General features: G+C 38.2%; 1 protein-coding gene across 2 annotated transcripts in view; it reads right to left on the bottom strand.

Moving 5' to 3' along the window:
* Window positions 1-2245: 2245 nt before the first annotated feature.
* The window catches only part of LOC113491430 (inhibitor of apoptosis protein), an 18319-nt gene continuing 8289 nt past the window's right edge, over window positions 2246-12275 (bottom strand). The window contains exons 2-9 of one of the 2 annotated variants that reach the window (XM_026868351.1): window positions 8960-10629; window positions 8758-8857; window positions 7447-7525; window positions 6839-6887; window positions 5545-5787; window positions 4094-4348; window positions 3866-3907; window positions 2246-3005 (exon numbers count right to left, since the gene is read on the bottom strand). In XM_026868351.1, coding sequence (XP_026724152.1) covers window positions 2812-3005; window positions 3866-3907; window positions 4094-4348; window positions 5545-5787; window positions 6839-6887; window positions 7447-7525; window positions 8758-8857; window positions 8960-9833 — 1836 coding nt within the window. In that variant the 5' untranslated portion in view covers window positions 9834-10629 and the 3' untranslated portion in view covers window positions 2246-2811. Of the gene's footprint in view, window positions 3006-3865; window positions 3908-4093; window positions 4349-5544; window positions 5788-6838; window positions 6888-7446; window positions 7526-8757; window positions 8858-8959; window positions 11026-12275 lie in introns of both variants that reach the window. The other variant, XM_026868344.1, reaches the window with a different exon arrangement.

Genomic DNA, 12275 nt, shown 5'->3' with positions numbered 1-12275 from the left:
GAACTACACAAAGTAACTGCAGTATTTGAAAAACTAACCCCATATGGTTCTAAAGGAAAATGCATTGCTTAAAACGTCTGCCTGCTGCTGTATTTTTCCCTGTCCTCTTCCCGGCTTAGAAACAAGGCTTACATATTAACAATTCCACATTCTTCAGGTGAGCCTGACCTCTCCAGCTCCCCCTGCAGACTCATCTGTAGAAAGTATACTTGGCTCTAATATTTGTCATTTCTGGGTCTGAACATCAAATTTCAAGTCATGCACTTTATTTCTTAACAAGCTTTCATGATCTTTTTAAGTTGCTACACAAAAGAGCATTTAGAAACATTTCAAAACCAGAAAAGCAGAAGTATGTGAAGCTGTTTAAAACAACACACTATGTTTGAAACATTTTAATTTTCATGTTAAAAAATAGGAAAGGAAGATCTATATATAACAAAGTTAGACAAAAGTCTGTATTTAAAAGAATTACAGCAAGTCAGTCTACAGATGAAGAATCCTAGTAGTGCAAGGAATGTGTACCAAAGCATTAAAACAATGATGGTGCCAGCTAACGCACAGCATTAAATGCTGCTGAAGAAATTATGAAGAATGGATTAAGAAAAAACGCTGAAACATCACTGTTTAAAGACAAACCAGTCCAGATTCTTACACCTCTCCCCTAACCACCCAGACAGCAAAGCAAGCCTTCAAGATTAGTAACTCCAGCATTATTTTGAAAGGGACTCCAGCCCACGAGGTACCGCTTAGAAATACAGGGCAAAGACAAACCGACGGTAAGTAGAATGTATTTGTATCTTCCTTTGCACAATTGTCCTTGCTAAATTTAGTAATCAGTACTACTGATGGAAACATCATGAATCTGCTAACAAATCAGTCTCAATCACATAATTAACAAGTAAAAGTACTTGGTTTAGCCCTTTTTAGCTAGCCAAAACTTTGAATCAATGCTGTGACTACAATTATGCTAGAAATATACTGTTAACTCCACGCACAGTCTAAATTCCAAACTCAGTGCACAGATTTCCCAAATTTGCAGGTGATTATAGATGGAGACCCAGAGGTTTCTTTCAGACTTGGAGTGGGACTTTTGACTAACTTACAACTCTGATGTACAACAGGAAAGATACATACAAATGCTAAACATAAGCATGTTAATTACCAATGGAAATTTATTTGCTAGTGGCAAACATCTCCCCCACTTAATACAAGCCTTGCTCTAAACACTAGGCAACCATTACCCAGGGTAAGTCACTGAGTCATAGGTTACACAGCTCACACAAGCTTTTTTTAATGTATACACTTTACTACTTTCATACATATGGGGTGCTCTCTCCAGCAGAGATAACACATGTATAGCTAACGCCACATATGAAGTGATGGAAGCCAGTTACATGCACACAACTTGCAAAACTGGAATCCTGAAAATTCAATAAATGGTATTTTCACCTCACACTACAGAGCATAAGACACCAAAGTCCTGTTAAAAATATCTTATTGCTGGCAGGTCTGAACATTAAGAGGTCCACACTTAGGCATTAAGACATGGCTGAAAATGACTGACTTAGAGCCAAACTGACACCACCACTGCAGGATCTGATGCTCTTATGGTGGCAGTATTCTTCCACTGTTTGACATGAAATCCTTGTGAAATACTTATCACTTTCCCTCTGTGGGTATCTACAAGGCAAGTCTGGGGATGGAAAGCTGAAAAGGCTAAGAGTCAACAAATAAGGAAACAGGACTCCCTAAACTACCAGCTTACAAAACAAGACCCAAGACTTCAGAAGGGGCTCGAAGATCCTACTATTTAATAGCACAATCACTATAAAGTTCCAAACACAGAGAAGTAGCTTTTACATTTTAATCCCTAGCATAAAGGCTATATTACTGTACAGCTACCCTCTGTGTCATCTCTAAGGTCATGAGGACCACTCCCAGCCAGGATTTCTATCCTTTGAAAAATCAGACAAAAGGAAGTACCAGATGCTGTTAGGGTTTTTATTTGGGGGGGGGGGGGTGTTTTTCAAAAAAGGATTAAAATCTGAACCCCCTACATTACCAGAGGCAATCACCAAACTGTATAGAAGCTCACTTTCCTGTTCAAAAATGAAACAGACACAGAATTAACTTTTATGGTACTACTGCAGGCAAACCCCCCCAAATTTTGGTCAGGAGAAGACAGCCTTCTAGCCACTGCAGTCTACAGAGAAAAGCCAACAAAAGGAACAGAGTAAACAAGCACTCATTTGAGAAGCAGAAGTATTTTAATTCAGTCTTTGTATAAACTATTAATAATACATATTACACAAGTCATGAACAAGACATGAACAGAACTTAAAAAAATGTCCTGCTGTTCCTGCAACAGTCAGCCTCTTTCCTCCTCAAGTCCATAAGAAAGGCAAAACATAACCAAAACAGTAGCTGAAGTTAACAGCAACCTTCATGTATTTCCTCACAGCCACACGGGGGAAACTCATGACAAGAGTTATGCCAAGTTCTATTTTAGGAACTCAACCACAAAGGGTTTTTTATTCAAAATGGCATTCTAGTGAAACTGCTTTCCTTACTCAGAGAGGAAAGCTGCAGAAATCTCACCTTAGTATTGAGTTAGTTTTATTAACAGAAATAGGCTTTGGCAAGGAAGACATAGCATATTCATAATGATGATACAGTTTACTATTACATAATGGTGTTAGGGAGTTGATTAATCATCTTCTATATCACAGTTTTCCATTCTTAAGACAGTGTGGCTTAAGCTTCAGCAACTGGAGGATGACAGGAGCAAAGACATTTTGCAAGCTCCCCTCTTTATGAAAGAAATGTACGAACTGTACCCTTTATTGTCCCCCTGCAAATAGGGCATTTTCTAAGGGACGGTGCACATTCTTTGCACACCACTAAGTGACCACATGGAATAAAAACAATAGAAACTTCTTTGTCCATGCAAACTTTACATGTTCTTTCCTCTTGCAGTCTTCTTAATTGTTCTTCCATAGGTAAACCTGGAAAAAATTATTTCCTTTTTTAAGAAGCCTGAATATATATGTGCATTTTAATTAGAATAGAGCCATGTTACATTTCACCCTTTATGTCCCTACCTGTATTCACTAAATCTAGATGGCAGTGAGAAAATAAGTACATTTTCCAGAGATCAGAAAGTGGTATGCAAAGAACTAGTTTGTACTTTCCACTTCTGTGAGACAACAAACAGCTTGGGAATTGGTGGCCGACTGTAGTTCTTCAAACCAATCAATGTTTACATTTTAGCAAATGCTGTACTTTACTTGCTTGGGTATTAGAAGCATAGAGCACAGCCTGGCTGGTGGAAGTGAGCTATATTCAGGCTTGTATACTTCTCTGCAGTCTATCAACATATTAAACTACAGGCCTAAGAATCAGAGAAAACTCAATCTCATGTCTGACAAACTTTTATCTAGCCAGCTGTTGGTCAAGCTAGATCTTAGGACACCTATAACCCACTCTGGAAAAGCAGAGATCACGATACCTGCAGTGAAATGCTAATCTACTATTCACAGTCCAGTCTTTACTAAACGCCTGAACGACAGCTTGTACCGGGATCAAATCCAGCACATGCTTGAATTGTTGAGCTCCAGAAAGCTCGGCCTCCTACAGTGCAAAAGCACATGTAATGCACAGATACAGCTTGTAGCAGATAGACGTGAGACTTGCTTGCAAGTCTGTGCATGCACTTCACTTTTTCAGGTAAATGCATCTTACCAAAACAGAATTACAGAGTGCAAACCATAGAATCTATTTCTTAACCAAGGTCATTTTCTTTTTTATGATGTTAACTATTTGTCTCACAGTACCCTTTAAAGTAAGAAGGTAGAGTTTAAGGTACCTGAAACATCTTCAGTGGGAACATACTTCATGTTCTTCTCCACTAAAATAAGAAGAAAAAAAGATCCTAATCATTTGACTAATCTATATTCAAAGCATCTGATTTTTTTTTATTTTTTTTTTTTTTATTTTTTTTTTTTTTAATATTTAGGTTGCTATGACAGCACTGGTTGCTTCTATAGACTTAACGTACTTAAAAAAAATACAAACCAACAAAAACCAGACATACCAAATAAATCTTTGTACAGTACAGGGTCACAGTCTCGTAGACAGTTTCTGAATATGCTGGCTGCTTCATTTCCTTTCACTAAAACTGTATCTATCAGTTCCCTTGCTTGCAATGGTGTCTGAGTCTTTTGCTTAATAACATCATGCTCAAGTTCTGTTATCACTTTGGCTGACAGTAAACTCCCGAGGATTGGAAGTACACATGTCAAACGCTGGAATAAAGCCATTCGATTCTTCCGGATTAAGGACAAATCATCTGGAATGCAAAGGGGATCAGATGTTTGTTAGGAATACACCATTCCAAGTTGCATTTCTGCTTAACAAGAATGAATATATTCTTTAAACTTTACTTGAAACGTTCACTTACTACACATCATTTATAGATACCTCAGTGAATTTTTGTGATATTCACATAAAGAACAGACTTAAGAAAACCACACACAAGCAACTTCCGAGCTGAAGACTTTTCACTAATGGAATCTCCCGCTCCCATCTCCAGGTTAAGCTATCTGAGGGGATCTTGTCTAACTTCACACTAGTAAAAGTTAATGTTCTCTGCAGAATCACAAAGAAAAAACAGCACCTCTGCATAACACCAGCACTAACTCACCGACTACCAACAGGTTAACTCTAATCAGCAGCAGTCAAAATCATGGCTGAGATGTAGACAGAATCAAGCTTTTCTAAGAGGTGTTCAACAAAATTATGTGCAAGAAAACCCAGTCAGACCCAGGAGATGATTTTTTTAAAGATAGTCTATCAAACAACAACATAATAATAATTTCCATTAAGATTTAATGGCTGAATCTGTCTATACTTTTTTGATAGAACATGCAAGTAGGAAAGAAGCAGTCTTAATTTATAATTGAGAAGTTTCATTACTGCTTCACTGACTCAAAAAGAGTAGGGGTTTTTAGGCTTCAAAACTTACACACTATTAAAACAAGGAATGGTAAAGACACATCAAATAAACACTGTTAAATAGCTGACCTACATGGTGTAGTCAGACATAGATAAACAGACCTTTGTGCACCTTACAGAATCTGTTTGTAAACGTTCATGGCCTCTTCTAGGAGGTGGATATGATGGCTCACTGATTCACATAGCTTAAAAAGAGTAGGCAAATTTGGAAAAAAATTACTAGAGGGCGCCAAGGAAAGTGTTTTGATTCCATTTATTTTAATAACAGCAATATAAAGGCACACAAATTTTAAAAAGTATGGCTTTGTTCCTGTGCAGAGAATCATGTGATTCCAAACCCTTGGCACCTGTATGAACCATCCTCCTGAAAAGGAATGAGAATTTCCAAACTGCTAGTTCCATACAGATATCCTGACAATGCTTTTACAGAAGTTGATCCTAATAGCAATTAAACTAAATCACTTAGTGAATAAAAACAATATGCAATACAAACCACTTCTGCTTTCACCTTTACTCGAGCCTTATGCATACCTGATGCCACTTCTTCAAATTGTCTCTCTTTCTCTTCTTCCCTCTTCTCATCTTCAGCAGTCAGCAGATCAGACACAAGATCATTAACAGTCTTGTAGTTTTCTCCAGTGGCCAAGATTTTACTTTGCACTGTTTGCTTTATGAGCCTTCTACTGAATCCCATCTCCAAGGCAGCTTTAACCACAGGCGTGTTCATCATGATTGCATCTTCTGAAGGACATTCTCCAGGTTCAAAATGAATAACTGATCAAAGAGGAAGATCACCATGTATAATATAAAGAATAAGATACCTATACAACCCAGAAGTCAGACACATCAACATTGCCTACATACATGGTTATATACATGAATATCTAGCATTAAAAAGTTTCAATGCTTAAACGAACTCTTCTTAAGTAGTTAAAAATGGAAGCCAGTTACTGAGATGTAATTGGATCGAATCTGTGATAAACGTCATCCCGTGTAAGGCCTACACTGAAGTCTAGGATAATCCAGAGAAACCACAGAGAATTCCATTGTGTCTCAGCAGCTTTTTTATACTTGGTCATTTAGAAGTTCAGCCTTGAAAAATATCTTGGGGGGCAGGAAAGAAATGAAAATTTCAAGTTTATAGTACAAACAATTGCTCTGTTCCAGCTCTTGATCAGAATTTTCCACTCAACTTACTAAGCACCAGACATGTGGGACTCTGACTCATTGTCCTCAGCCAGGAGGGGTTATGATAGTATAACCCACTCGCCCTCTGGGAAGGGCTTATTTCCACCATAACCAGAGTCCAGCACAGAAAGACTTCACTTTATCAGCTTGTCCTACCTTATCCTTGACCACCACTGGTCAATTCAAAGCATTTACCTAGCTATGTGCCTAAAAATGGAGTTGCATAACTGCACAGTCATGACTCCCTCCAGCAACTGTTCCACCAAGTTCAATACCATGGGTCAGTTTAACAAATATCGAATTGTCATGTTCTGTTTAACCAAACCACTGAAATTAAAAACCACAAATACAGCAGATGCCAAGCATTTAAACATAAAAAATCTTAATGTGATCTGCTAGTATAAAAATAAGGAAAATGAAAGATAAAAGTCCCTTAAAGGTTCTTCCTTTAAGTTCTGTCCATATACCATTGTCTATACACCACTGAAGCTACCTAACTTTTATCATCAGTCAGAAAATCCTTGCAAAACTGTTTCCAAGAAAATCTAAGAATTGTTAAGCAAGTTAGCTCTGGATAGCCAATTATTAAGTTTGCAAAACGATAAGGAAATTTAAAAACATGCTTTAATATACGTACTTGGGGGATCAATGTTTTCATCTACAGGCGTATCAGAGGTCGACAAGAGCTGTGGAACACAACAGAACTGCGTTAGTACCAAAGTACTGCTTTTTCCCCCTACACACCCTCCTAACACATCTCTCATTAACTTGATAAGCTCTTTATCTGAATGGTACCTGTTAAGTACTTGGTTACACAAGTCTGCAAATCTTTGCAGCTATATAATCAATATAAAGTTAGTGCTGACCACTTCCGTGAAGGGAAGTTCGGCTTACCCTTGCCAGAAGAGTTATGGATAGAAATAATTCAGGCTGTCCTAGTACTACTGACCTGCATTATTTACTGAAACTAACATCATCAGAATTTCCCTCTCCTGACACCGAAGAGCTCACTGCCTCGTTAACACTTTCCATAAGTACACTGTACAGGTTAAACTCTACCTATCCATGCCCATTAGCCATGGTTCAGCACTGGTTTCATCTTTGTGCTCATGAAGAGCATTTATTGTGTTAGAAACCAATTAGAAATATATGCAGAAATAAGGCAGAAGGATGGACCAAACTCCCCCAAAAACCACAGCACTCTTCAACAAGGGAAAACCAAAATTACAGAACAGTAAAATTTACCTGTTCAAGAAGATGGGGGAACCTGGCCTGAATTTGACTTACAAACTCTCCTCCTTTTACACGAAGCAGATACTCACACCTGAAATTTGACAAAAGTGTATTGAATTATACTTTATACTTGTCAAAGGAAAAAAAAAAACAGAATAATTAAAGCGTTTACAGTAACATAGTATAACTTAAATACACGTTTCTTTTCCTTCAGAAGGGAAAGAGTTCTCTTGGAAGCCAGGTGACACTTGGATAAAGCTTTTCCATGATGTTCAGCAGTCAGTAGGCTTGTGTGTGTGTGTGTGTGTGTATGTATATAGATATATATATAGATAGATATAGATATAGATATATATATATATATATGCAGCAGCTTTACATTCTGCTACCACTTCTAATGGTGTGTCATGAGAAATGATACCATGTCAGTGTCACTACAAGGTGCAGTGATAAACTGTTTCTATCTCATATCTCACCATTCTTCTCTCCTACTCAAATCACTCAAAAGAAGTTAACAAAATGTAACATCCCTATCAAAGCCAGATCTGCTTCACTAATGCAGAGCTGTATCTCTTAAGTACATTTACTGACAGGCATAACACTGAAGGAAAGAAAGGTGTCATCTAACTCTCCATACATCATGTGGTCCAACAGTAGCTGGTAAATTGCCCATGAAAGGCTAGTTGGAGATCTAAGATGTGAAGAATTATTATTAGCCTTCCTGACACTAAATGCAGCTATTTCTATCACTAATGTATGTAGAGATATCAATTAGGTATGCAATTGCCACTTAATTATGGCAGACATTAAAAAGTTGTTTCTGTCATTTTTTCAATAGTGACATATTAAACAGCCACTGAAACCTTTTTCACAAGCCTTTCCACACCTAAGAAACTAAACCACGTGAGCTGAAAAACTGGTTCAAGAGCATTCATCATGGGCACAGAACTAGACCAAGGGAGCTGGATGTTCCTTCCAATTCATTTCTCTACTTGCACTCTCCTTAGTCTGCTTTCTGACTGTTTCCCTTTTAGCTAAGTATGCTCATTAACAATGCAGCCTCACTTGCTAATAGTGATTTGGGGATGCTTTTAGTTATGAAGTGGAAAGCATCACATACCATGCTTAATGAATAAATGTTTTATTTAAGGCCACCTTAGCACTTCAGAGCTTTTAAATAGAGGTACATGAAATACATCCAAATGAAAGAATGAGTTTGCACATCATAAGGTCAAGTTAAACAAAACTATTAAGTGCAGTATATATCTGACAAAAAATATTTCAGGATGTGAACAAATTATGGTTAAAAACTTTGCCAGTTACCTTGGAAACCACTTTGCATGCTCAATCCATGGATCATCTCCAGATTCCCAGCACCTTAACCCGCCATCACAGCAAAAACATTTGACATCATCATTGCGGCCTTTAAAAAAAACAAGGCAAAATATCTAGCAACATTCACACAATTCAAAGTAAGCGCTGACATAGCAATACAAATAAAATAGGACACATCATTTTTTCTTACCTACGTAGTAAAAGCCAGCATCTGCAAGCTGTTCAGGCTGAACCGGAATTCTAGTTGGCCAGTTTATGAATGTTTTAACACGTGCCTCATGAGTTTGCATGCTCACATTTGACACATTGAAACTTGGCAGGTCTCGGGTAACGTTCTCCACAAAAGGGCAGTTAGGAAAGTGTCTCCGATGCTCTGACATAGCATTATCTTTTGGTTCCCAGTTACTCAGCTGACCACCACAGGTGAAACACGCAACTTTGTCAGCTGTCCCCAAGTAATAAAGTCCAGCCTTAGCCAGATCAGTGGGTGAGAGAAACGTCAGCGGCCATGAGTGAAAAGTGCGTAGTCTAGCATCTTCTGTACTCATAGATGGATTGTGAAGTTTAGGTCTCAAAAATGAAAGGTCTTCAACTGCTCTAGTAGTTATCGGGTCTTGTGGAAAACTGGAAAAAGAGCCACTGAAATATCCAACTTGTTCTAAACTTGGAGAAAGTGTTATGGAATGTAGAGATGGTGAGAGACTATTTGCAACCAGAGGTGAAAAGGCAGAACGAGAACACAGTCCGAGGTTGTTAGCTGAAAGCATGCTTTGAACAAAACTGCAGCTAGGATACTGCTGTTTATGTTTTTCCATAGCATTATCTCCTGGTTGCCAGTTGTCCAGTGTTAAGCCACAATTGAAGCACTTAACTTTATCTTGCACACCTGTGTAATAAAACCCAGCCCGAGCAAGACTCCGTTCTGACACTGGTACATTCATGGGGAAAGTAGAAAAGGTCGACATTCTGTAGAGTTCACAAGATAAGTCATACTTCAGTTCACCACACAAAGCACTCTGCTTCATGATGCTAGCCAAGAAAGGGCTATTTTCCATTATGTTCATAATGGATTACTTTTGGAAGAATGGGACAAGTCTTCCTCTGGGAGGTAGTTGTGTGCATTAAAGGCAATTTGGAATAACCCCTGCCTGTACAAAGGTAGGAACCTGAAAATACTTCAATGTGCAATTTTGAATGCGTATGGGAATAGAATTAGCTTCACAATTAACAGCCTTAAAACACTAGGGAAGCTCTTATACTTCAGTTTACACAACTGCTTTCAGTGCAAAAGCTGTCCCACCCCATTCTGACAATTAAAGCAAGCACGTCAAAAAGGACCCTCCCTTGAATCATATCAGCGTCATGTGCTTTCCTTGTACTGTGTTATCTGGGAGAGCATTATCAATCTGTCAGGCTAGTGGAGGTGGGATACAGGCAGGGGCAGGGGGAACAACCTCAAATGGGGTTATCAAAACCCTTTGTCAATAAAGAAACTAAAATGGGGGGCAACTAAAATAACATAATTTTTAACCAGAACATATGTTAAGTGATTTAAGAACTATTTCATCCTAGACAGCTGATAAATATGCATGTAAAGATTTTCGGGTTTAAACCTCATAGGGAGGCTGAAAATAACGGTTTATCAAGCTGAAAAGGCATACAAAAAGGGAGCCCCTGAACTCATCTCGTATATTTGCTACTACTAAGCTTCTAAAAAACCCCTCAACTTCTGCATATTGTTGTAGTACTTGTTAAGACCAAAGAAGTTAGTTTATACTCAACTTCACATATATTGAATATTCAGCTATGAGATAAAACAAATCCTATACGCTGTCCCTGACAAGGATGAACTGTCTTAAACTGGAATAGCCCCAGACTTTTCTGTCTATAACATTGTCAGCACAGACTGAACAGAGCATATCAGTTTTAACCTGGTGCCTTAGTTACAAGTATAGAGTTATCACATTTAACATAAATTAATTGGCTTGTGTCGGGACATTCTAATGCTTTATACTGTTGAATTAAGTTTTTTCTGTATGCCATGTTTATGGCATACAGAAACAAACAGAATCCTCAGATTAAAAAAAAAAATTTGAACCCTTAGTTTCTTTATTTGTGCACAGAACTACCTCCCAGAGTTCAGACTGAAGTCCCTTCTAAGGTGCCTACGCCTCCATATTGATATTGATTGTTCACAAGATGAAACTGGAAGTATCTATAGTTTCAATCATTTAATTCTTTTGGGCAGAACAAAACCTGTAAGGAAGAAAGAGAGGAGTGTTTCAGAATATACAAAATGAGGCGCATGTAATGTCTGTACAAACAGAAACACTGAAATCTCAATGTAAGCTTTTCTGTAATATTAGCTAGAAAGTTGCAGGGAGTCAAGTTCATATACTGACATATGAAGTGTATTTTACACACTTAATTTCCCTGTTACTGACACATTTGCAAAACTTTAATCCACAAGCATAACTTTTTGGGCAGATGGATGAAATCAGGCTGCTTGATCACAAGCTGTATAACTAAGGGTAAGATCTTGTACTAAAGAAGTTGTATCCATTTAAACTGGTTTAAGCCTGTGAATTTTCAAACAATGAAGAACCAGTTTTATTACAGTGACTTAAATAAGGAGTACTGGAACCTCTTCTTTAGGTAAATCTGACGATAGCTGAAGCACAGCACAACAGCAAAACTGAACTTGACCAAAAAATTCAGGTAAGAGACAAAGTTCAGAAGTTTTTTAGCATATCATTTTATATTTAGTCATGTATACACATGCAGAAGTCTGGTTTATAGTATCAGTTCCTAAAAAGTTCTTCCAGGAAAGAGACAAAACCAGAACCTCTTGTCATGATGACACAGCCCTAGAAAAATCACCTACTGGAAAACAGCAAAGCATTTCCTACTCATCTCAAGAGCTCTTAGATTTGTTCTTAATATGGTCACACTATTTACTAGCTTCTTAATCACTGAGGAAATGAGTTACAAATGCCTTCCGTCAAACCCCTTCTTTAACACAGACTGTAGGACCAAGGTATCAACATACATGAACGACACCAGTCCAAGAGGTTAAGCCAGTTTCTGTACTGAAGAAAGTCAGATAACTCAGAGTAAATGCTAGAAATATCAGAGCTGAGACCCTGATAAACCTAAAACGTTTCGGATCACTTAAACCTGAGATCCTGTGGACCTTTTCTGCCGAACGCTCTTCTAACATTAGAAGACGCTCCTCTACTATAGCCCTGAGCATCCTTGATTTTCAGTCACCCAACTGCTCTGATTCTTACTGGTTTTTTTTCCTTCCATTACTCTGCAACGACACCGGGAAACTATTTAAGTCCAGAGCAGCGATATTCAAAGCACAGTAACCTCAAAACTCAGTTCAATATTATTCTGCTCTTGTGTCAGGAAGCAGGCAAAACAACTTCACCTTCTACGCACCCTTCGCTAAATCCTACAGACCATGGGCGCCGCAATCCCCCCGGCGGGGTCTGTGCGCGGCC

This window comes from Athene cunicularia (assembly GCF_003259725.1).
Source record: "Athene cunicularia isolate RWA chromosome 1 unlocalized genomic scaffold, athCun1 chr1_part1, whole genome shotgun sequence".
In the NCBI taxonomy this organism is placed as follows: Eukaryota; Metazoa; Chordata; class Aves; order Strigiformes; family Strigidae; genus Athene; species Athene cunicularia.
This window is presented reverse-complemented; position numbering and strand designations above follow the sequence as displayed.